We start from the raw sequence: 27,575 nt of genomic DNA, 5'->3' as shown, positions 1-27,575 counted from the left end.
TAAAAATAGTTGTTTTGTTTAACATTTAATTATTGGAGGTTTACATAGTATTCTGATTTTGCATTTGACTGATTTTATTCATTTTGAGAAGAACAGAATCTTTATTGTGCAAGTGAGATAAATAAATGCTCACATTTAGTCGAGAACTACAATAACCATCATGTACACACACACACACTCTCACTCACACACACACACTTCTCTCCACATGGGGGCGGGAGAGCTGTCAGTCAAATTAATGTGAAAAGTAACTCAGATATTTTGTTGTAAATTTGAAAAGTAATGCGTTACTTTACTAGTCACTTGGAAAAAGTAATATTACGTAACTCAAGTTACTTGTAATGCGTTTCCCCAACACTGGTGACAGGAATGCCCCGCCCTCGTCGTCAGAGAAGAGAAGTCGATGTTGATTTCATGGTGACTTTAAAATAACACCTTTATTTAAGATTAGTCTAAAATAGAATATGCTGTAGTAAAACCCCTCCCTCTACAGAAGCTCAGCAGGAAGTCCACCGGTCACCCAGTGGGAATAGACACCCAGAGACACACAGGGGGAAGGGTCAGCAACCGCTTCTGTATTTGCATTATCAGCCAATGGGGAAGCAACAGACATAACATAGTATCCTGGAGAAGTGGCCATGGCCTCCTCCTCAGCGGCCTCATGGGAGACTGAGGCGGGCGGCTCGACCGCTCCGGGGAAATCTGGAGCGGATTCGTCTGAGAGCGGAGCGGAGGTGATGATGTCCATTGCAGTGGTCAGCTCTGGGTCAGCCTCAGGGACTGGACCGGCTATCAGGCCGGACACTTTCCTGCGTATGGCCCTCATGGTGATCGGGATGGACATGCATCTGGAAAACAAAATGAGGATTCATGGACAGGGAGTTTCCAGAGCACAGGAACACATTTTCCCTTACGGGGACGCAATCAAATTAGCCCAAATGTTTAGTAAACATGGAAGGTCAGCACTGGATGTTTCGAATAAGAGGGCGTTTAGAGTTCTGGATCTTATTTTGCTGTAAAGGAACGGTTTCAAAACACAAATTCACAAATTGTTGAGTCCCTCAACAGGTGTGGTATTAAAGGCCAGTGCCCGTTTGCATAAAGCACCTTAAGTTTTTCCCTCAAGTATGAACTTAAAGGGTTAGTTCACCCAAAAATTAAAATTCTGTCATTAATTCCTCACCCTCATGTCGTTGGACACCCGTCAGACCTCCGTTCATCTTCAGACACAAATGAAGATATTTTAGTGTAAATCTGATGCTCTGAAAGGCTTCAGATAGGCCTCCATTGGCATTCAGTACATTTACACTCACAAGACCCATAAAAGGCACTAAAAACGTCATTACAAAGTCCATCTCACCACAGTGGCTCTACAATAATTTTACGATGTGTCGACAATCGTTTTTGTGCGCAAAAAAAAAAATCTAAATAACACCTTTATCCAGCTTGTTCTCGACTTCCGTGTGTGTCTCCACGACGCATGCGTGAGAATATGAGCAGATCCGGCGTTCGGACACATGACCCAGAAGAGATTTGTTTACGAGCAGAGGAAGACGTGCGTATCTCAGCTGTTGAATTCTACATTGATCGTGCTTTAGGTCTCGGTGTAGTTCTCAAAATGGGGCTAAAGTGTGCATTTCATGGATTCTAGAACGCTGGCGCTACGTCATATTCTCGCGCATGCGTCGTGGAGGCACACACGGAAGACAAGAAGAGGTTGAATAAAGTCGTTATTTTGATTTTTTGCGCACAAAAACTATTGTCACTTTGTAAAATTATTGTAGAGCCACTGTGGTGAGATGGACTTTGTAACGACGTTTTTAGTGCCTTTTATGGGTCTTGTGAGTGTAAATGTTCTGAATGCCAATGGAGGCCTATCTGAAGCCTTTCAGAGCCATCAGATTTACACTAAAATATCTTCATTTGTGTCTGAAGATGAACAGAGGTCTGACGGGTGTCGAACCACATGAGGGTGAGCAATTAATGACAGAATTTTCATTTTTGGGTGAACTAACCCTTTAAGGGGCGATTTCCCCTTACCTAATAATAAAATACCATATAATCTCTTAAACGGTTCTCTTAGGTAAGGGAAACATTTAAGTGTTTCACGACAGCGATCCTGGATTCACGTTATAAAAGTCTTGTTGCCATAGATACGCAAAACACTAACACTAATGCTGCGTTCACACCAAACGTGAATAGAGCGTCAAATTCGTGTCTAGTTTGACGCTTGAACTTTGAATGAAACTCTTAAAACTACATTTCGTGACACAATAACGTCTCGATTTGGACGCGGGTCCTTTTGCGCTTTTCATAGTGGTTGTGTGCGGCCGCAAAATTGAAAAATACTAACGTTATTGTGTCACGAAATGTAGTTTTAAGAGTTGTTCAGTCGAGAATGTAGTTGTTTGAAGCTCAAATCTGTGGTTTATTTGTAAAGATAGCGCCTATTTCACACCTGCAAACTTGTCACTTTTCAGGGACAATCGCCGTTTTCTTGGTCAATTGGGTCATTTACTTGAATCGCGTAGAACTGGAGAGTTTGCACGCGTGTAACGTTACCGAACGGTTTCCGGGTGCAATCTTTAACAGTTCACAGTCGGCTTGTTTTAAGTGTGGAACACACTTCAATCCGAATTCCCACACGAATATATTAAGTATTCAGTCCATTTTATCACAAAATTCAAACGATAAATGCTGTTTTGACGCTCTATGTGACGTGACTGATCACTGACACGCGCATGAACCCGATCATCTGTGAAGGCGACCGATCATCTCTTACTAAAGAAACATGAATGAACATCTGAAGGTATGTTGAGGATACATTACAACTTACTGTCACGTATCATATGTGGTGTAATCGCTAAATCAGTGTTTCAACGGTGGAAAGACGTCAATATAACTGCTTGTAAACTAAACAATGTCATGTAACATTAGCATCATGTGTTTCCATGGTATCTACAAAATAAAACCGGAAGTCGAGGGTAAAGCGGGTATGATGTCACTGATAGGCAATGCACGATCCGTGTCCCGCTTATTTCTCTGGATTTAGACATTCTTGGGAACATTTGGGATAATGCAAGTACACAAGTCAACCAAATAAGTAACATTGTTCTAGTATTTTTTGGATATTTTAATCCACATACTGTGCCAAATGCAAAATGACATAGTTAGTGAGCATGTGAAGCGTTGATGCAAATGTTGGACGTACCGCACAAGGACTCTGGATACATAGTCATCCAAATTATGATCCACAAAATCAGGCATCAAGAGTCCGCAGCTCATCTGATGAGAATCCACCACCGTCACCTGAACTGGGGCGGAAACATGACACTCAATACTGCACATGTGCTAAAATACATGAGGCTAAAGGGTTCAGTTAGCACGCAATGAGTTCCCTTAAAGGGTTAGTTCACTTCAGAATGAACATTTCCTGATGATTTCCTCACCCCATCTCATCCAAGATGTTCATGTCTTTCTTCAGTGGAAAAGAAATTATGTTTTTTGAGGAAAACATTCCAGGATTTTTCTGCTCATAATGGACTTCAATGGGAACCAACGGCTGAAGGTCCAAATCACTGCAGTTTCAGAGGAAGAGCTTCAGTGGCTCTGACCAATCCCAGACGACGAATAGAGTCTGATCTAGACAAACATCAGACACATTTTCTTTAAAAAAAACAACATTTATATACTTTTTTTTAACCTCGAAAGCGTGACTTTGGTGTTGTTCTTCATGACGTATGCCATCATGTCGGAACGCCATGATGTCGGAAAGGTCACATGACGCAGGTGGAAGAACCGACCCAGTGCCGAAAAACTCCATCTCATGTTCTCCCCCAACTTAAAAATTGTCCAAAATCGTTGTTTTACCTTTATTTTTGTAAAGGGCGTTTGATTCAGACGGGTGCTTTCATACTAGCACTTTTGGTGTGCACCCGATTTCGATTAGTTTGGATGATGTGAACGCTTTTTTCCGTACCAGAGTCCGCTTAAAAAGGTGGTCTGGGGTGCGGTTCATGTGAACCGATGTCCACTGAAGAAAGAGTCACGCCCGTGACGTAGGTGGAAGAACCGACCCAGTGTTAAAGGGATAGTTCACCCAAAAATGAAAATTAGCCCATAATTTACTCACCCTCAAGTCATCCTAGGTGTGTATGAGATTCTTCTTTCAGACGAATAAAATCTGAGATATATTACACAAGTCCAGGCTAATCCAAGCTTTAGAATTGGATTCATAGTTGCTCTGTTTTTGAAGTCCATAAAAAGTGCATCTATCCATCATATAACTGCTCCACGCGGCTCTGGGGTGTTAATAAAGGCCTTCTGAAGCGAATCGATGCGTTTGTGTAAGAAAAATATCCATATTTAAAACTTTATCAAGTAAACTTTCGACCGACCGCCTTCCCTGTTCAATTTATGGAAAAATTGTTGAAAGTTCCCCTGCCGATGGAAAGACTAACGCGACCGTCACATCACGAACGCATCTTGAGTTTCACTGTCAACATTCAACACTTTTCCACGGAAGGCGATCAGCCAAAAGTTTACTTGATAAAGTTTTAAATATGGATATTTTTCTTACACAAACGCATCGATTCGCTTCAGAAGGCCTTTATTAACACCCCAGAGCCGCGTGGAGCAGTTATATGATGGACAGATGCACTTTTTATGGACTTCAAAAACAGAGCAACTATGAATCAAATTCTAATGCTTGGATTAGCCTGGACTTTTGTAATATATCTCAGATTTTATTCATCTGAAAGAAGAATTTCATACACACCTCGGATGACTAGAGGGTGAGTAAATCATGGGCTAATTTTCATTTTTGGGTGAACTATCCCTTTAAAACAAACGTGCAAAGACTAAGGGTGCTTTCACACTTGGTTTGACTGCCTGGACCAAACCCGAGTTCGATTGCTCCCCCCTGTCCCCGCTGGACTGTGTTCATATTATATTATTTGGGTCCGAACCGGGGTGCATCATCAAAGCATCAGCCGTTTATCCCATTGCTTTGTAATGACTGCGAGCGAGAAGGTGGCAAAATGCATAGCGTTGCTCACCTCACTTTTATATTTTTGAACCATTGGTTGTGTTGCCAAAGCTTCAGTACGTAATGGCACTTGCGTTTATCTGCCGCGAATGTACTGCAATGCTCCAAACAAGGCTGAAGACGAGCAGAAATGAGATCTACAGCTCTTTGCTTGCAGAACGTCAGTCACACTCGCCAGGAAAATGAGTGAAACACACACAAACACACATTTTTATCAAATCATACGTCATTAATAGCGGTTCACTTCCGCGATTTAGTACGATTGCGTTCACATCAGCAATGAACCGTACTGGAGTTCACATGAACTGAACACCAGACCACCCTTTTTAAGCGGACTCTGGTACGGTTCGCGGGTGCGCACCCGAGTTCGGAAGACAGCGTTCACATCATCCGAACGAACCGAACTCTGGCGTCAATCAAACTCGGGTGCGCACCAAAAGTCTTATGGTGCGTTCACACCAGACACAAATGAAGCGTGTCGCGCGAGTGATTTACATGTTAAGTCAATGCTAAGACGTGAATAGACATTCTGCTTGTTGAAAAATCTGAACTTTGGCGGATATTCGCGCCACGTTAAGAGGACTGGCCGAGGAAAGGCTGCTCTCACCGGGGTTAATGAGCGCTGAGTGCCGCTGATCCACTGGAGCTCACACACACCAGCTCACATATTCAAATAGGCGCTCTCTTTATAAACAAACCACAGATTTGAGCTTTAAACAACTACATTATCGCCTGAAAAAGTCTTAAAACTACGTTGTCTCACACATTAACAGTAGGATTTTTAACAAAAAAAGACGTCAAGTGTGAACATTTCAGCCATTGCACAACGAGACGAGCCGCTGGCAGAAGCCCCGCCCATGACGTGAATTTGCATCTGTTGTGAAGTAAATTCAAAATGTTCAAGCGTCCAACTACACGCGAATAGCGCAATTTATTTGCGTCCAGTGTGAACGCACCATTAGTGTGAAAGCACCCGCCTGAATCAAACGCCCTTTACAAAAATAAAGGTACATAACGATTTGACTATTTTTAAGTTGGAGAAGAACAAACTCCATCTTATTTCGGCACTGGGTCGGTTCTTCCACCTTTGTCATGTGACCTTTCTGACGTGATGGCGCCATACGTCATGAAGAAGAACACCGAAGTCACGCATTTGAGGTTAAAAACGTATATAAATGTGTATTTGTGTTGTAAATGTGTCTGATGTTTGTCTAGATCAGACTCTATTCCTCATCTGGGATTGGTCAGAGCCACTGAAGCTCTTCCTCTGAAACTGCAGTGATTTGGACCTTCAACCGTTGGTTCCCATTGAAGTCCATTATGTGGAGAAAAATCCTGGAATGTTTTCCTCAACAAAAAACTTAATTTCTTTTCCACTGGAGAAAGAAAGACATGAACATCTTCGATGAGATGGGGTGAGGAAATCATCAGGAAATGTTCATTTTGAAGTGAACTAATGCTTTAATGTTAGTCTATACTGTATGGGGAATCCAGTGTGTGTCATGCATAACCGCCCAATGTAAGGGTCCTTACGAACAGCCAGGTGGTTGCCATCATCAAGACTGAATGTGACAGAAAGGCAGTGGTCTGATTCTGGAAGGACCTCACATCTCAGGTCATATTGTAAGCCAGCATCTGAGAAGGCAAAAACTTCACATTTTAAATTACAGCAAATGGATAGGAGAATGTTTTGCTCATCTAATGCCAGGGTTACGCTTTCACGGTCTCACTCTGCCCAACTTAATCTCATGCCAAATTGCCAAACCTGCTTTTGATATTAAACAAAGTCTAAGCTTTTAAAAAAAAAAAAAAAAAAAAAAATTTAATGCGAAATTCAAACAATAAATACAGTTTTGGCGCACTACAGTTTTGAACATTGAACATTAATGTTTATGTTTTTCTTGTATTTAGCCCTCAGGTATTCCTTACTAATTGCTCACACTCATTGGTGGTCCATACACCTTAACTATTTTTCAATCAAATAAATGTTCTATATTTTAGTTCAATAATATTTATTGAATATTTTGAGAAGATCTTTTGGTACTAAATACTATTTGTGCAATAATTACTGTCGATTAATGACCGCTTAAAATATTTTTCTTCTAATATTTGAATTATTTAGATTACAATTAGTGTAGTAATTAAGGTTAAAATAGAGAATTCCAATTCAAAAAGGCAAATTACAGTCATTATGTGGCTAGAAAAATAATAATTTTCATTTGTAATGCCAGGTGCCTGTATGGCTCTAAGAAATATACATGCATCTATTCTAGTTGCTCAAAAGAGTATTGCAGATCATAACTGCTTACTTGTTTTTAGGTTTTGCATTTTAATAAATATTTAGATATGATCAAACACTAGATTTCTTTAAATGTGAAATTTTAAAACGTTAAAAACTTGCATCATAATATTTTTAACACAAGTGAATGTTAATGAATCTGCGTCATATTCTCGCGCATGCGTCGTGAAGGTCTACATGGAAGACAAGAAGAGGTTGAATAAAGTCATTATTTAGATTTTTTTTTGCGCACAAAAACTATTGTCGTTGCTTCGTAAAATTATTGTAGAGTCACTGTGGTGAGAGAGACTTTGTAACGACGTTTTAAGTGCCTTTTATGGGTCTTGTGAGTGTAAATGTACTGAATGCCAATAGAGGCCTATCTGAAGCCTTTCTCAGCATCAGCTTTACACTAAAATATCTTCATTTGTGTCCGAATATGAACGGAGGTCTGACGGGTGTCCAACGACATGAGGGTGAGGAATTAATGACAGAATTTTCATTTTTGGGTGAACTCTTTAAAAGTTGGCAACCCTGCTAATGCATGAATAAGTTGTATTAGTAACCTAAGTGGTGGTCAGTGAAACAGCTGGCCAGCAGGATGTTGATGGCAGACTGATGGCGAAGGACCTCCAGCAGGGCAGGAACGTGGCCAGGGTGAGAGAAGGGGACTGTGTGAATTAAGGCTCCTTTCCATGACTCGCGGCCCCATTCGGCCCCAGGGAACACATAACTGTGGTACTCAGAGGCAGGCAATGGCTGAGAAATGTGAAAGACATCCCAAAATAAACACTCTTCAAGCGACCAGCACAATTGACCTATCGGTAAGCCCCTCCCCTCGAACGCAGATTGAGTATCAGTTGCGCTGGGACCGGAACTCGGACATCTTTAGGTTTCAGCGCCATAGAGATGCATTGGAAAATCCGAAGCTCTCATCGGTTTGATGGTGTTTATGCTACAAAAATGCTCAAATGCCGTGCCTGAGGAACTGTAACACTGACTCCAGGGATCCTGAGAGGATTTTCTGTTTGTCAAACTCTCGTTAAGTTACGATTAAAGTCCCTGCTAACATACAAACCGAAATAACTGTTCTCACATCATGTACACTGTAGGTCAAAAACACGAAGGTCTACATTTCAGTGCCTCTCCATATTAAACTGGTTATATGTAAATTAATTTCATTTTAGATATGTTTAAGGTCTACATTATCTCCTATTTTGATGGGTATTATAGTCTCCGGCTAGTGAAAGGAAGAGCTCGCACGCAGTTTATCGGAGTTGTTTTGCAGATACAAAGTTTACCAGTTATTAACTGCACCCTCGAAAAGGCATAAGCTCTGTGTATATGTTTGTTTACTGTTAGTTGTTTGAGTGTTTTTGTGTAATTTGCTGTGTATGTTAATGGTAATGCAACGGAGAGAGAGAGTTTGTGAATGAGACGTTAATGCGCACTTCTTATGCTTTGTTTGTTCAGCTTACGATGATTTTGAGTGAATAACGATGCAATAAACTTGATAAACCATCAGTTAAGTTTGGCCCTCATTCAGACGGGGTATACGCTACAATCTGTGTCCAAAAACATCTTGGGATAAGGTTTTCACACTGACAGCTGTCATTGTAAGATAAAGCAACTCCGTTTGTTTGTCCGAGTTAGCAACAGTAACTAAGGGGGGCGGGGCTTACCGATAGGTCAATTCAATGCAAACAACGGCGTGCAACAGTAGCCAGTAATGAACAAAACAACAGTCACAGTGTAATAAAGGCTAACAGTTCATGTAAAGTATACCACAGCAAACTGAACGCCATCTGTCCAGGATATCTTGGAGTTCTGCTTTGTGTTGGTCTTCATGAGAAGTTGAGGTAGAGGCTCCACCTGCAGGTGTTTCTCAGCCATAACGCCATCTGAGTAATGATAGGAGGGTAAATACAGGATATTGTTCATTTTTAAAGAACAAATCTAAGTGTCTCAGTGTATAATGCACCTGTGATTTTGCCTATTTTCTCCATGAAGGACATAAGCATGGGTAACGCTGGCTGTAGCTTGAGAAGAAAGGTGGCAGGGAGTGATTCTGAGCAGGAGTCAGTGAGCGGCTCAAACACTGGAAACCTACAGCACAGAAAACAAAGATTCACACAAACACACTCACCTAAAGGATTATTAGGAACACCTGTTCAATTTCTCATTAATGCTATTATCTAATCAACCAATCACATGGCAGTTGCTTCAATGCATTTAGGGGTGTGGTCCTGGTCAAGACAATCTCCTGGGGCCTCATTTATAAAACTTTGCGTAGGATTTGCGTCAGAAGTGGCGTACGTATGAAACATAGGACGTGCGTACGCACAGAAATATTCGGATTTATAAAACTTTGCGCACGCACATCCTATGCAGTTTTCCATAAATAAATCACAATCAATTCTAAATGTAGCGCAGCTTTTGCGGCTTCATGTCACGCCCATAGTTGCCCATAAATAGTCCGTGAAACGCCCACAAGTTAATATTCATCGATTGCGAAATCATGGCAAATACAGAGAGGGGAAAAAAAAAAACGTAACTTCACTCAATGTGAATTAGAAATTATCGTTGGCGAGGTGGAAAAGAGGAGAAAAATATTGTTTTGGAGGGCACAGTGTGGGCATTACTGATGTCAAAAAGGCACTTGAGGTGCAAAAGGTTGCAGACACCGTAAATGCTGTCGCTTCACAACCTCGGACCGTGGCCGAAATAAAAAAAGAAATGGTCGGACATCAAAGTCGAGGTAAAAAAGCATCTAGCGCTCCATCGCCAGAGTGCCACGGGTGGGGAAAGGGGACACCGGAGCTGAGCCCTCTTGATGAGAGACTGCCGGCATCCCTATTAATCCCTATCCCGATTATCTACGTGGAAATGGGAATTAGTTCAGTGCAAATGTAATTTCTTGCAGCTTTCTGAATGGTTGAGACATACGTCATACGTTATTTTATCAAAACTAAAAAAAAACTAAAGGCATATGCATGAATACCATGATTCCGTAGCTGATGAATAAATTTTTACTATCAAAACAACTTTCCCCAGCGGACAATTAATACATCTATCGATCTATTTATCTATATATCTCCCTAATTATCTATCTATCTGTCTATCTAATCTATATCTGCTCCGCCAGACGGACACATTGACGAGAATATCAGTTTTGTACATCATGTCGTTCTGTTTACCATATTATTTATGAGGATGAATTGCATAACATGGCAATATTATTGCAAAACATATTTCACTTTTCTTTTTGCAAATATGTGTTAATTAGCATTTCTGTTGTAGCTAATTTTCGTTTGATTTAGTTTGTTTTACACTGCAGATCGATCAAACGGGTGTTTGTGTAGGCTGTTAATTGTAATACTTGCTTTGTGAAGTATTCATGTTATTTATGAGAGGCAGTTTTGCCATTTCTTTTACACAACGGTCTACAGTTTCACACACTTTCACGTGTTTCTTCATCTGCCGACGGTGTCATTTCTCATTTCACCCGTTTTTGTGCGTACGCCTGGGTCAGAGCTTGCGTGAAGGACCGCACATTGTCCCGTCAACTTTGCTTTTTATAAATAACAATTAGTGCGTAGAGAGCGGCGTACGCCTTCTTTTGTGCGTACGCAACGTTTATAAACGAGGCCCCTGAACTCCACACTGAATGTCAGAATGGGAAAGAAAGGTGATTTAAGACATTTTGAGCGTGGCATGGTTGTTGGTTCCAGACGGGCCGGTCTGAGTATTTCACAATCTGCTCAGTTACTGGGATTTTCACACACAACCATTTCTAGGGTTTACAAAGAATGGTGTGAAAAGGGAAAAATATCCAGTATGCGGCAGTCCTGTGGGAGAAAATGCCTTGTTGATGCTAGAGGTCAGAGGAGAATGGGCCGACTGATTCAAGCTGATAGAAGAGCAACTTTGACTGAAATAACCACTCGTTACAACCGAGGTCTGCAGCAAAGCATTTGTGAAGCCACAACACGCACAACCTTGAGGCGGATGGGCTACAACAGCAGAAGACCCCACCGGGTACCACTCATCTCCACTACAAACAGGAAAAAGAGGCGACAATTTGCACCAGCTCACCAAAATTGGACAGTTGAAGACTGGAAAAATGTTGCGTGGTCTGATGAGTCTGGATTTCTGTTGAGACATTCAGAGGGTAGAGTCAGAATTTGGCGTAAACAGAATGAGAACATGGATCCATCATGCCTTGTTGCCACTGTGCAGGCTGGTGGTGGTGGTGTAATGGTGTGGGGGATGTTTTCTTGGCACACTTTAGGCCCCTTAGTGCCAATTGGGCATGGTTTAAATGCCACGGCCTACCTGAGCATTGTTTCTGACCATGTCCATCCCTTTATGAGCACCATGTCCCCATCCTCTGATGGCTACTTCCAGCAGGATAATGCACCGTCACAAAGCTCCAATCATTTCAAATTGGTTTCTTGAACATGACAATGAGTTCACTGGACTAAAATGGCCCCCACAGTCACCAGATCTTGTTGAATCAATGCCACGTAGAATTAAGGCAGTTTTGAAGGTGAAAGGGGGTCAAACACAGTATTAGTGTGTGTTCCTAATAATCCTTTAGGGGAGTGTATAGCACCATTCATTAAACTAAACTAGAGTTAAAGGGAGCTGGGAAGGGTTAAAAGAGTGGGTCTATTTACACTGGTCATGCGAATCCGTTTTGGAAAACACCAGTGCTCGTCAATTTACTGATGTTTGCGGTATCATTTAAACGCCCCCGTTTGGTCATTATGGAAAGGATCCAAGATGTTAGCAGCAGATCCTTTAAGTTGTGAGGTGGGGCCTCCATGGATCGGACTTGTTTGTTCAGCACATCCCACAGATGCTCGATTGGATTGAGATCTGGGGAATTTGGACTCAAACTCGTTGTTGTACTGCTCAAAGCATTCCTGAAGCATTTGTGCTTTGTGGAGGCGCATTATCTGCTGAAAGAGCCACAGCCACAGGGAATACCGTTTCCATGAAAGGCTGGACATGGGCTCAACAATGGAGACACAGTGTATTTAGGCCACGCCCACACTGGGGGGGGGGGGGGAAACAATCCAACGCTCTCCATTGACTTTGCATTGCGTGAAGCGGCATCCTTGTCATTTCGGACTTATAACAAAAAAACAGAACAATGTCTAAAAGCTGATATGTGACAGTGTACAGCAAACAAGCTAAAAAAACACAGAAATACGTTTTTATAAGCTGTCGACCCAAAAAAAACGAGAGTTTAAGGAGACAAAAGTGGATAAAGGCAGTAAAACGTGACGCTTCAGCAGGAAGAATGGGGACATTTTGGGATCCTGACACTCAGTGTGTCTCAGTATGCGTATGTGTGCAGTAAATATGTTGTCACTGTTAAGTCAAATATCCAAATGTCAGGTTTATATGTCATTTCCTGTCGCTGATCACGTTCCCCTGAAGTGGGTGTACTTCTCAATGTAATATAACGTGTCTCAATGGCCTGTATCCACTTTGTCCTTAAACGCTCGTTTTTTTTGGTCAATAGCTTATAAAAACGTCTGGATTTTTGGTTGTGGGTTTTGTTTAGCTTGTTTGCTGTACACTTTGTCACATATCAGCTTTTAGACATTGTTCTGTTTTTTGTTATAAGTCCGAAATGACAAGGAGGCAGCCTCACGCAATGCAAAGTCAATGGAGAGCGTTCGATTGTTTCCCCCCCCCGGTGGGCGTGGCCTTCGGATTATGACGCGTGTCGCTCTGTCTCTATGCTTAGGTCGGTGGGACGTGTCAAAGTCACATCCACATGATGGAGGACTCAAGGTTTCCCAGCAGAACATTGCCCAAAGCATCACTGCCTCCGCCGCCACACCTTCCCATAGTGCACCTGGTGCCATGTGTTCCCCAGGTGAGCCACACACACACACACCCGGCCATCCACGAGATCATCAGACCAGGCCTTCTTCCATTGCTCCGTGGTCCAGTTCTGATGCTCACGTGCCACTGTTGGTGCTTTGGGCGGGGTCAGGGGTCAGGGGTCAGGGGTCAGCAAGGGCACTGGTCAGCGGCTGTGCCGCCCCATACACAACAAACTGAGATGCTCTGTGTATTCTGACACCTTTCTATCAGAACCAGCATTAACTTCTTGAGCAGTTTGAGCTCCAGTAGCTCGCCTGTTTGATCGACCACACAGGCATCAATGAGCCTCGGCCGCCCATGACCCTGTGGCCGGTTCTCCACTGGTCCCTGTGGCCGGTTCTCCACTGGTCCTCCATGACCCTGTGGCCGGTTCTCCACTGGTCCTTCATGACCCTGTGGCCGGTTCTCCACTGGTCCTCCATGACCCTGTGGCCGGTTCTCCACTGGTCCTCCATGACCCTGTGGCCGGTTCTCCACTGGTCCTTCATGACCCTGTGGCCGGTTCTCCACTGGTCCTCCATGACCCTGTGGCCGGTTCTCCACTGGTCCTTCATGACCCTGTGGCCGGTTCTCCACTGGTCCTCCATGACCCTGTGGCCGGTTCTCCACTGGTCCTCCATGACCCTGTGGCCGGTTCTCCACTGGTCCTCCATGACCGAGTGGCCGGTTCTCCACTGGTCCTCCATGACCCTGTGGCCGGTTCTCCACTGGTCCTCCATGACCCTGTGGCCGGTTCTCCACTGGTCCTCCATGACCGAGTGGCCGGTTCTCCACTGGTCCTCCATGACCCTGTGGCCGGTTCTCCACTGGTCCTCCATGACCCTGTGGCCGGTTCTCCACTGGTCCTCCATGACCCTGTGGCCGGTTCTCCACTGGTCCTCCATGACCCTGTGGCCGGTTCTCCACTGGTCCTCCATGACCCTGTGGCCGGTTCTCCACTGGTCCTCCATGACCCTGTGGCCGGTTCTCCACTGGTCCTCCATGACCCTGTGGCCGGTTCTCCACTGGTCCTCCATGACCCTGTGGCCGGTTCTCCACTGGTCCTCCATGACCCTGTGGCCGGTTCTCCACTGGTCCTTCATGACCCTGTGGCCGGTTCTCCACTGGTCCTTCATGACCCTGTGGCCGGTTCTCCACTGGTCCTTCATGACCCTGTGGCCGGTTCTCCACTGGTCCTCCATGACCCTGTGGCCGGTTCTCCACTGGTCCTCCATGACCCTGTGGCCGGTTCTCCACTGGTCCTTCATGACCCTGTGGCCGGTTCTCCACTGGTCCTTCATGACCCTGTGGCCGGTTCTCCACTGGTCCTTCATGACCCTGTGGCCGGTTCTCCACTGGTCCTTCATGACCCTGTGGCCGGTTCTCCACTGGTCCTTCATGACCCTGTGGCCGGTTCTCCACTGGTCCTCCATGACCCTGTGGCCGGTTCTCCACTGGTCCTCCATGACCCTGTGGCCGGTTCTCCACTGGTCCTCCATGACCCTGTGGCTGGTTCTCCACTGGTCCTCCATGACCCTGTGGCCGGTTCTCCACTGGTCCTTCATGACCCTGTGGCCGGTTCTCCACTGGTCCTCCATGACCCTGTGGCCGGTTCTCCACTGGTCCTCCATGACCGAGTGGCCGGTTCTCCACTGGTCCTCCATGACCCTGTGGCCGGTTCTCCACTGGTCCTCCATGACCCTGTGGCCGGTTCTCCACTGGTCCTCCATGACCGAGTGGCCGGTTCTCCACTGGTCCTCCATGACCCTGTGGCCGGTTCTCCACTGGTCCTCCATGACCCTGTGGCCGGTTCTCCACTGGTCCTCCATGACCCTGTGGCCGGTTCTCCACTGGTCCTCCATGACCCTGTGGCCGGTTCTCCACTGGTCCTCCATGACCCTGTGGCCGGTTCTCCACTGGTCCTCCATGACCCTGTGGCCGGTTCTCCACTGGTCCTCCATGACCCTGTGGCCGGTTCTCCACTGGTCCTCCATGACCCTGTGGCCGGTTCTCCACTGGTCCTCCATGACCCTGTGGCCGGTTCTCCACTGGTCCTTCATGACCCTGTGGCCGGTTCTCCACTGGTCCTTCATGACCCTGTGGCCGGTTCTCCACTGGTCCTTCATGACCCTGTGGCCGGTTCTCCACTGGTCCTCCATGACCCTGTGGCCGGTTCTCCACTGGTCCTCCATGACCCTGTGGCCGGTTCTCCACTGGTCCTTCATGACCCTGTGGCCGGTTCTCCACTGGTCCTTCATGACCCTGTGGCCGGTTCTCCACTGGTCCTTCATGACCCTGTGGCCGGTTCTCCACTGGTCCTTCATGACCCTGTGGCCGGTTCTCCACTGGTCCTTCATGACCCTGTGGCCGGTTCTCCACTGGTCCTCCATGACCCTGTGGCCGGTTCTCCACTGGTCCTCCATGACCCTGTGGCCGGTTCTCCACTGGTCCTCCATGACCCTGTGGCTGGTTCTCCACTGGTCCTCCATGACCCTGTGGCCGGTTCTCCACTGGTCCTTCATGACCCTGTGGCCGGTTCTCCACTGGTCCTCCATGACCCTGTGGCCGGTTCTCCACTGGTCCTCCATGACCCTGTGGCCGGTTCTCCACTGGTCCTTCATGACCCTGTGGCCGGTTCTCCACTGGTCCTTCATGACCCTGTGGCCGGTTCTCCACTGGTCCTCCATGACCCTGTGGCCAGTTCTCCACTGGTCCTTCATGACCCTGTGGCCGGTTCTCCACTGGTCCTCCATGACCCTGTGGCCGGTTCTCCACTGGTCCTTCCTTGGAGCACTTTTGATAGAGACTGGCCACTGCAGACCGGAAACACCCCACAAGAGCTGCAGTTTTGGAGATGTTCTGACCCAGTCCTCTAGCTGTCACAATCTGGCCCTTGTCAAACTCGCTCTAATCCTTACGCTTGCCCATTTTTCCTGCTTCTAACACATCAACTCTGAGGACAAAATGTTCACTTGCTGCCTAATATATCCCACCCACTAACAGGAGATCATCAGTGTTATTCATATGCCAAAAGCTGCGTTTACGACAACATACATTTGTCATTATTTCACTCCCATAGTCTCATTTATGATTTGTGAGAAACACTCCACTACTCACCCGAAAGAGTCGACCTGGGGTGGAGAAGAGATGAGCGACTCCATCTGCAGCCTGTGTGAGGTGTCACTGCTTCCCACCATTACCAGTGCAACCCGGCCAACACCAACCACACCTATATTGAGTTCAACACAAGCCTTCCACACTGGTGTCATAAGAGTAGCATGGACACCTGCATCTAAACATTACATTAAAGGGGGGGTGAAACACTCAGTCAATCTCATGTCAATCTTGAGTGCCTATAGAGTAGTATTGCATCCTTCATATCTCTGAAAAGTCTTTAGTTTTATTATATTTATAAAAGAAAGATACGCTGTACCGAGAAAGAAACAGAGCGCCTGGAGGCGTATCGTGTGGGCGGAGCTAAAGAATGATGAGCGTCTGAAAGCTGTGACATCCTTAAAAGTGGAAAAAAAAACGTTATCCTAAATAAACCATTGAGATCAATCAGATTCAGCCACACACAAATGATCCAGAATCAGATCTAGAGGCTGAAATTGAACAGGAGAAGCAGCAGAAACGACTACAGCAGGACGTCACTACTGGAACTGGAACTTATATACTTGCTTAGCGGCTTGTCATGCATAAGTTTTACAACATTTGTGTGTGTTTACTCATGGTTTATGAAGACATAATTTGGTTTATGGACTATTATATGTGATTTAATGTTCATTCCCATCATTGCATTGCACTTACACGCTCAAACGCTCTGACTTTCCAGCACTATATAAATAGTCATGCTATTACATTTCATTTTCAAATTCAAAATGGCACTTCATCTACACTTCATCCATCATCCAATATGAGACCAGTACGCCTCACAGGCCCTTATACCAGTCCCTTCATACAAAAACTACTATGGTCAGAAATCTTTTTTTTTTTTATACATAGGTCAAAGACGAAACAGGGGTTTTCAAGCATCAAAAAAATAAATGTGTAATACAGCTTTAAAATTAGTTTTTTCCTGTACATTAGAATGTGTCCTGTTTAATTTTTTATTTTCTTAGCAAAAAATAATGACTATCACACATTTTTTACCATGATTTACAGAAGACACCCACTAAAATGTAATTCAGTGTAACAATATTTACGTATCAGAAAATCTTATTAGGCATTTTTAAAACAGGAATCATTTGATGGCATATTAAAAGACTCTATTTAAGTATCAAAGTCCAGCCCACAAATACTAATTAATTGTAATTTTTAAATCTTTATACTTTGCCACTATCCTTCAAACCACTAGGTTTACCTATGTGCCAGCAAGAAGATTTTGTAAGGAAGTGAAAATAATTTAAAATAGAATACAATTTTGTATGATCACATTATTTTATATATTTGAATGATTACAGGTTAGAATAAGTATATTGTTTAATTTTTTACATAAATATATCTGTTACACTGAATGAAAAAAGCATTACCCTGAATGACGAAACTTCTACTTCAGCTTATATTGCAGGCCATCTATATCAAAAAGTGAGCTTGACCAGTAAAGTTAATCACAATTATTCACAACATCTACTTATTTTTAAAAAATTCTAACAATATAAATGTTTTTTTGGCATTTCACTGAATGACGTGTGGTTTTGTAACTGAGGATACCACACCATGAAAAGGTGGAATTATCAAATATTTAAGAGCAAATAATTCACTTTTCTGCCGCACCACATGGTTTTCAGGGGGTCTTTTGATGATGTCACAGATCTGTTTATTATATGATTTCAGAATGGCTTCTTGATCCTGTTACACTGAATGATCTCTTACAAACTGGATTTTAACCAATATCATTGCCATGGTACGGCCGCGAAGATCCGCGACTATTACGCAGGAATGAGAAAGTAGTTCCTAGCCATATAGGTGTAGAAAATCACAACTTTTCATTTTCAGTTGGTCTTAGCACACGATGTAACTGTAGAAGAGTCAAGTTTTAAATAGGAAAAATATTGAAAGTGTCTTTGGTCATTTTTTGAATGAGATGATAATGGACTGATCAGAATCAATGATGTAGGCTAAGCTATGCTAAAAGTGCTACCGCCAGATACAAAGATCGGCTGAATGGATTCAAAAACGGTAAAACTCAACTATTTAACTCTAGGGGACTTGTAAAATGAGCCTATTTTCAAAAAAAGTGGAGTGTTCCTTTAACAGTATAAAAAACTCAGTATGCATGAAACAGCATTTCACCCACCCTTTAATACTGATGCTACTTGGTATTTATATAAACTATAACAGTATTTAAACACTGCATTAGAAGTTACATGGCTTAATACCTGTGTCCGACAACCCCATGAGGACATCTAATGGACTTATGTAGTACTCGATGGTCATCGGAGCTCCTGTGAGGAAGGCGGCATGAAAGAACGCTTTAATATTTCTTAGGGGTGTAATGATACCCTCATGTCACAATTCGATACATATCACGATACTGAACTCACAATAAGATATTATTGCGATATTTAAAGACGCATGGTAAAAGGTAAGCAAAAAAAATTGTGATCTCAGAATAAAAATATTCATGATTCTGAAGCTGAAAATACAGAATACTATTTTTACTATTTTAGATGAATATGTTTGAACTCTGTCACTGGCTAGATATATTTAAAATAATGAAGACCACTTTTTACTGGTAACAAAAGACATTTGGCATTATCAGGACCCACAAATATTCCCTCAATACAATATTTTATAATTATTATTCTATATTATAATTTTCTATACATGACATTATTTATATATTATATTCAAGATTGTATTTATGTAGTACTGACAATAAAACTTGAATTTTTTGTCCCCCTCACACGATACATATTGTTGATTTTTTTTTATTGCGATATATTGTTACACCCCTAATATTTCTCATAAAACATTTTTTTCCCTTGCGTACCGTCTCTGCCTGGCTGGACATTCCCAATCCTGCCGTTCATAATGAGGTCAACGTGAAGGTCGCTTTCTCTCAAAGATCTACAAGTATAAGAGGCATTGTTCATCACTTTATATGATCATACTCTCCTCGTGAAACTTGTAGTGTTAGTGCTAGTTTCACACACCTTGGTAAATGGGATATTTTGAAGAGATCAGTTTCCAGGTGCCGGAGAGCGGAGAAGATTTTAACCTTGACATCACTGCCAGAGCACACTCATAATTAGAGAAATATACGAATAGTGTAAATTGTTAAACCAGAAGGCAATACCTGTCTCCTTGGATGTTGTAAAAGGAGACAAGGTCATCCAACTTTAGAGAGAACTCGTGAAATTTCTTCATCCTGTGGGAAGACGATAACTTTTTTTTTTTACTCAAACTCTAAAAAGGATACATGTTTCTCTTGAAATGAACATTTTGATTACCTTAATAGCTGAAGGAGTGATGGGCTGGACTAAAGAACACATACAAAAACACATTAAAGCAGCTCATGCAATCTTTCCCACACTTTTAGAAGCACTTTGTCTCACCACGGGAGGTTCACCATGATGGGCCGCCCTCACATCTTCCACCCGTCCGCCCGGCAACAGCACCACCTCGATGTAAAACAGGTCTGCCGTCAGATAGCACACCGTCTCTGTGGGGCTCAAATGTGACCCCAATCTACAAAACACAAGGAGTCTGTCAGCTTCAAACGTCAAGAGCCAGCCGCAAAATGAGTGCTCTGGTGCTCTTCGGTCATTAGTGACTGAAAAATTTATGTTTTGTCTAGAATTTTACTTCATCGGAATGGTACGAAACTAGGGTTTGGCCACTTTCTGTGTGAACACAAAAGAAATAAATATAAGCTAGCAGCAGACCAACTGCAACAATGAGTAAATAAAGACATTTGGAAGCTATTTCAAGCTAAAAGGTTGAAAACCAATAAATACATTGAGTTGTAATGAGATAACTCAAATATGTCTGTGATTGGCTACAATGATCAGCGCTTCAAAAACATGTAAATATACATCAATGGTGCTTACACAGATACACACGGGAGCGTTTGAACTAGGGCTGAAACGATTCATCGAGTTACTCGATTACAAAAAGGCAAAAATTCTGCCTCGAAGCCTCGTTAAATACCTATGACGCGCACTATACACGCAGAGATCTGATTCACACAGACCGCTGTTCAATGTTCAGAAAGCACACCATAGCGCGTGATACATTTTGAATTTAGTTGGCGCGATGGCGGAGAGTAAAGATGTCCATAAACGGAAGAGAATGTCTAAAGTTTGGGATTATTACATTCTTAAAAAAGAAGGGAACAATGTGCAATGTGTCTGTTGCAAAGTATACCTGGCATTTCACAGCGGTAGGACTTCAATGGTAACGTAGCCTATACATTGATGTTCGCTGATTTTAATCTCATACTATATTTGTAGCGATGTCGTGACGCTGTTTGACTAGATATGGTGTTTAGCTTTGATGTTTTTAAGTAGTAAACGTATTCACGCAAGAGTGTATTGCCTTAAAAAAAAGAACCCCTTCACACACACATGCGCGCTCGTCTCTCTCACGCGCCAGTCAGACCAATCGCGGCAATGCATCACATATGCTTAAACTTTTATGTAGCCACGCAACAATAATTTCAGCATTCATTGTATACACTGGGACGTGATGTGACGCGATTTTTTGAACTGATGCTTCACTTAAAATGCACCGCAATGCAAGTGATGCAAGCCAAATGCAGCGTTCTACTGAAAATTAATGTATGTATTTCTGTCGTACCAAACTGCAATGAAGCAACTGGTCTGACTGGGGCGTCACTCTTCCTCAAACACGGCATGCGTACACACACACACACACACACACACACACACACACACACACACACACACACACACACACACACACACACACACACACACACACACACACACACACACACACACACACACACACACACACACACACACACACACACACACACACACACACACACACACACACACACACACACACACACACACACACACACACACACACACACACACACACACACACACACACACACACACACACACACACACACACACACACACACACACACACACACACACACACACACAGGTTGCTAGGTTCCCATAGCAAAAAGGCTCAGCCCAGAAATTATATATTATTTGTTAGTAGTCTAATGGTAAATGCTGCAGGTGTAGAAATCTACATAAAACAGATATTTACTTTAATGTCAGGGCTAGATTACAGCATGAAACCTGTTGTGCATATTAATAAATTAAATTGCTTTTCCTATTCATTTTCGTTATGCATTATTTGTTTTGGTTGTTTAAAAACCCACAAAAAAATTATCCGATTAATCGATTGATTAAGTGTTAGATTAATCGATTACAAAAAGAATCAATAGCTGCAGCCCTAGTTTGAACGCAAGCATCTATCAGCGGACTGGTAGCCAATCACAGACATGTTTGATGAGCACGTTAGCCAGTCAGAGGTGTTTACGATTCGGCTCAAATTTCAGTACCGACTTGTTATTGCGGTCGGTACTTTTGACAACACTTCCTTCTCGGCATGATGCCAGAAACACATACAGAGTTTAGTAACGATATGCCGAAGCGTTTTTAAAATATAGCAATACGCAAAACCACTGCAGTTACAGCTTGAGCTTTTTTGTCATTGTGTTTTTAAAATGACGGCTATGTTTGTTAAGCTCAGACGTGGACAAAGTATACAACTCTAGTACTTGAGTTGAAGTAAAAGTACTACTAGTCAAATATTACTCCGTTACAAGTGAAAGTTCTAAAAACAGGTTTTTACTTAAGTAAAAGTACAGAAGTATTTGTTTTTAAAAGTACTTAAGTATCAAAAGTAAATTTCATTTTTTATGTCAATGCATTATTTTATTATTGTTGCATTGTATAAATACACATTATGCCACCATGGTGGTTTAAGCCAGTCAGTGATGCTCCATCCGACATGCTAGCATACGACTACCTTAAACTAATTAAAATACTTGTATATAAAAGTTACAAAGCTCTTTACAAAACTGCTGTCACTTTAAAGCCAAATGCACGGATCCAATACACTGATACACATCCGATGTTCTCCCACTGTTTACTCTTCTCTTTCTCCCAGACGTTTACATTTTTGAAATTTGTGTTTCAAATGTAATGAAGTTAAAGTCAAAGTTTCCCGAAAAAATAATACTCAAGTAAAGTACAGATAAAAGTAAAGTGTACTTAATTAAAGTACTCAAGTAAATGTACTTAGTTACTGTCCACCTCTGGTTAAGCTACACCAATGTCATACTAGTCCATGATAGCAATTGAGAAATACACTGCATGTCAATTTTGAAGTCAATCAGATCGACGGTACTGTAGTTAAAGCTAATTTCATGTTTTGTTTAATTATAGCGCCACCAAGTGGCACAGTCTCGCCACCTTATTTGGGTGTCCTCAGATTGCATACACGTGTGAAATTTGGTTAAAATATAACATTTAGTTTAGGAGTTATAGACATTTGTATTTATGAGCATATACAAAAAAAAAGACCCAAACCTAAGTTTGATTGCATTTTTTGCCACTTACTATTAATATTGACATTTGTTCATTGCTATATAGTCAACGACCTATGATTCAGATTGTTCTACGGTGGTTTCTTCTCGATCGGACTAACGGTTTCAAAGACATTCCCAAAAGTTGTTTAATCGCTAAAATCACAACGTTGCACTAACCATAAGCGCGAAATATAGCATGTTTGGTATCATTGGACTCGGAAAGGATTCAGAAATCAAATCCAAAATTATAAACATGTGAATATTTGATTTTATCACTAGGCAGACAAGATTCAAAAAGGTTAAATGGCCCTGATAAAAATAATCACTTGTATTGTTCCCAGTCAAAAATTAGCAAAATTAATGGGAGTCGAATTTCATCTAGTGGAAGCGTTTGGTACTGCACCCAAACAAAATCTTACCGAAAGTTCATTTTCTGAGATATCAACCTCAAAAATAGAACAACTTTTTTAGGATATGACTTTTGATTTGAGTAAAATGTGTTTTCAAACATATATACAAAAATAAAATAGTATTGTAATAGCATTGTGAAAATGACTGTATTCAAACAGTTTTTTTCCCAAATAATCCCTCCTTCTGCCATTTGTTGTACACAAATACTGAAATTTTGCAACAAATGATCTGATATTAATGCATAAATGTAATCTGAGTGCAAAATGTCCATGTTGGAAAAGTTCAAACCCTCTTTGCTTGGCAATCATCTCTAGTCTGGACACCATGGTAGTCATGGAGGACACTGCAGACAAAACAAAATGGCCGATATGAGAAAATAGAAAAAGACATTTTTGTTATTCACAGAAATATATTAGTTTAACCCAAGGACATCCTCACCATTGAGCGCCTCGTTGATCTTCTCAAGACATCTTGTGATTGGCTCACTAACTCTCCCGTCTCCTTTTGTTTTTTCCTACAATGAAAAATCTCTCACACCTGCTCGTTTCATAACTGAGAAATGTCGAAAAGCTCCAAGGAATGATCTTTGCAGACAAATATACAACCCCAAGTGTAGCATGCTGTGACTTTCCAACCAACAAATACCATCATGCACCTCACAGCTGCTCAGAGAAAGCTCAGATTTAATCATCGTTCTGATCTGGAGAGGGACCTGCTGTTTGCATGTTATTTTGGCAATCCACAATAGTCTTAAGCTCCACATCTGGAATAGATTTGGAAGGTTTTGCGCACACATAATGGCAAACGTCTGAGGGTGATGTCTGTGGGAGCCAAAAGGACTCGATTTGGCTAATGACCAATAAATGACCCAACCTCGACCTCTTCCATGTGACATCATCCTGCTTTAACATGCACATATGATGCTTTTGATATGAATTTAAGTAATATAAACAATTTAATTCACCCACACTCGATTTTCTTTCTTTTGTGGGACACAAAAAGAGATGTTTTGAAGAATGTCCAAGCTGCTGGATGGCCATTTATCTATATCTTGAATCCAACACTCAGGGGCAGGGCCAGTCGGAATGTAATATGTTTTTGGACTTGTCAGTATTAATTCTTTACTAATAGTACTTGCGTTTTTCTTAACCAAAACTAATATTTTACAATTTAATACACACAAAAAATGGCAAACATAATATTCCTGCTGTCTGTGTTTTTTTAATGTTAATCAAACAACACAAGATAAGGAAATCACTCGCTGCTCTAGATTGAATAGCTTTTGTAACTTTAATAAGGAACAATCTTTCATTTATACAGTCAAATATGCAATGTTATTTTACATTTGATTACTGATATTCAATTTCTGTACCTGAAAACTAATGTTAGACCTACCAGAAAAACCTGAAGAGCACTGTTTATTTATCTTTGCTCTATTGTATTTATTTGTGCTGTTGCGTAGTTAGATTTGCTCTTATTTCATAATTTTTCCCTGAATATAGCACATACAAACTGAACCATGAGTAATTCGAACAGTTACACCCTTAGTAAATATGTACATAATATGTTTTACAGGCATACAAAATACAAATTTCTTCATGGATCTATAGTCACTTAATTTTGCTCTCAAAATGCACCAGAATTATGCATTTAAATTTAAAAATGAACAATTTTATTTCGGGGAACACGCCCTGGGACCCCCCTAGAGGGACCAATGTCTATATATTATATTATATTATTTAATGGGGAACACTAAATAATATACTTATAATGTAATATAAATATGAATAAACACTTCTACAGCTTCTCAAGATTAAATTAAAGTCTTGTTTACAACTATGATAAAATAAATCTTGCTTACATTGCATTTACTACAGGCCATGTGCTTCTACTACTTTTGAGTTGTTTATTTCATATCACATTTCAAGTTACTCATTTTGAATCTTTTCATGCAGAATAATAGTTTTGTTATCAATAATATACAGTATTATTACCTCCAGTGTAGGGCTATTTATATTTATTTAAATTAGTATTTTGTATGGTTCACAGTTTACATGTATTTAAATATGCCCCATCCTGCCCCCCCCCACGAAAATGGTCTAGACCCGCCCCTGCAAACACGGAAGTGACTTAAACTGCAATTCATCGACTGGCCACTAGAGCTACAAAAGGAAGTCAAATCTGCATCTCCCACATGTTAAAATGCCCAACTTTACAGCAGAAGAACACGTTTACAGTCTGGCACAAATTGTGGTTTTGGTCTATATGGCTAAACAACTGTGAGGGGGGTGATTTTTTTTTATAACTCATCCGTTTAAATTATATTAAGCCTTAAAATCCTGCATAATTAAGGGCGTGGCCAGTTGAGTTACAGGTGGATTGCCACTGCTGGTTTCAGCTCCGCCCACATCCCGCCTCTTTGCCCATTTTTGGTTATCTGGGTGTGAGCGCAGCCAAGATGGTGACGACCGGCTCCGCCCACTTTTGGCTTCAAAAATGCTCTTCAGAAACCAACGGGTGAGGTCACAGACAATGCATCCTTTGTTTTATACATGGTTATAACCCATGCTGCAGGTCTATGAATGTTTTGCCCTCCTGGGGCCTATACCATGAAGCCGGTTTAGCTGGCTAGCCAGATAGTTTGTGCTAATCCTGGGTTTTAGGTACCATTAAAGTGGTTTGGCTTTTAGCTGTGTTCATCTCCATAGTAACTTATGCTCCACGGCTAGCCTGCTCCAGGGCAGGTTATGTTCTGGATTAGAGATCGCAAACTGAAATTGGACCAATCAGCTGTGAGATTAGAGCTGTGACACGCCTCTAATGCACTAAAGCCACTCCCCCTGTTTCTACTCCAAGTTAAAGATCACTATATAAGCGTCTGGCTTTTAGCAATGCTTATTGATAATAATAATTTTGAATGATTTAGATATAATTTATGTAATTATTATACCCTTAATCAATTACACATGTATCATTTGAGTTAATCAATCATTAATAAAGCTTTAAAATCAATAAATACAGTTATAAAAATGACTACACGTGAGCTTAAATGTTCAATTCTCTCTATATATCAACCAAACTAACTTCATTACTTTTACTTGCATTGACGTAGTGAATATTTTCTTTAAGTTGTACTCTTTCATGGACAGCTCGTCTCTTCTTGTAGTGTAATTTTGTTTAAATTCTTAATATTTTTCAATCATGTAATATTCTGCAGAAGAGAGAAGTGAATCTCAGTTGATCCACAGCGTGTGATTGGCTGTTCACAACTGATGTCACAGTTCAACTCCGGATCAAAGCCTGAGCTGACAGAGAAAGCTGGTGATCGGCATCATTGGACCAACAAAGCCTGAATATATTGGTTTGGTCAACTCGAAACTAATCCGGTAACCCGGAGTTTGTTAAACTAGCATCATGGTACAGGCTCCTGGCCTCCAGGTCAGTCACATGACTGAGAACTATTAATGGAAAAGAGCAGCTCTGACATCAGCTAAATATCTCCTTTTGTGCCCCACAGAAAGAGACATACATATGAGTCTAAAATGTATAGAAGCTTGTTTCCACCACAGAATAAAAACTAAAAAAAGTAACTGTGACTCTCACAATTCTCACTTTTTCCCCCTTTGCAATTTCAAGTTTATATCTCACAATTGTGAGAAGTCAGAATTGCGAGATATAAACTCTGAAAATTGCGAGAAAAGTCAGAATTGTGAGTTTATACATCACAGTTCTGACTTTATAACTTGCAATTGCGGGAAAAATCATCAGAACCGTGAGATATAAACTCGAAATTGCGAGTAAAAGTCAGAATTGAGAGAAAAAAAAAGTCAGAATTCTGAATTTATAACTTGCAGTTGCGAGTTTATATAATAGCAATTCTGAATTGTGAGGAAAAAGTTGCAATTACCTTTTGTATTGTTTGTTTACGGGAACAAGCTTCCATAGAGAGAGTGAATAACTTACAGAATTGTAATTTTTGGATGTAGTTTTTCTCAGTTTTCTTACCATGCATCTTCGGACCAGCTGAAGGGTCTCGTTCCAAGATTTATCAGCATATTTGGACTTCAAATCAGACATTAAAGTTCTGGTCTTCATACTTGCAGGACCTATGAAGGCGACAGACCAGCAGTGAACAACTGTGTGCTTTTGTTTGTTCTGAAAATAACATAGCCTTCTTCATAATGAAAGACAAACAAACAGCTATTTTTTTGGTCTTTCAGCTTGTTTGTAGGGGGTTTGGACACTTGTCAGCAGAATACCAGTCTAGCTAAATAGTTTAGAGCAGCTAGCAAGGCCATGTATGCTAGTTTAAGATGGTTTTGTCCAAACAAATATGAGTTTTTACTTTACCACGTTCGCTCTTGGACGCC

The 27,575-nt window shown here is 41.8% G+C and overlaps 1 protein-coding gene across 1 annotated transcript; it reads right to left on the bottom strand.

Annotated features, from left to right (window-relative positions):
• Positions 1–487: 487 nt before the first annotated feature.
• On the bottom strand, positions 488–27,300 carry med1l (mediator complex subunit 1-like; the record flags this gene model as incomplete). The annotated part of the gene is made up of 16 exons (XM_079805908.1): positions 488–848; positions 3,212–3,314; positions 6,581–6,682; positions 7,892–8,084; positions 9,111–9,226; positions 9,307–9,431; positions 16,326–16,437; positions 18,590–18,655; positions 19,204–19,280; positions 19,367–19,441; positions 19,510–19,581; positions 19,664–19,692; positions 19,769–19,901; positions 23,494–23,548; positions 23,644–23,719; positions 27,211–27,300. 16 exons carry the CDS (start codon positions 27,298–27,300, stop codon positions 488–490), a joined length of 1,785 nt encoding a protein of 594 aa, XP_079662034.1.
• Between the last annotated feature and the right edge of the window lie 275 nt (positions 27,301–27,575).

The sequence above is a fragment of the Gobio gobio genome, assembly GCF_949357685.1.
Source record: "Gobio gobio genome assembly, chromosome: 23".
NCBI lineage: Eukaryota > Metazoa > Chordata > Actinopteri > Cypriniformes > Gobionidae > Gobio > Gobio gobio.
The sequence above is the reverse complement of the archived record's forward strand: the minus strand, read 5'-3'. Positions and strand labels throughout refer to the sequence as shown.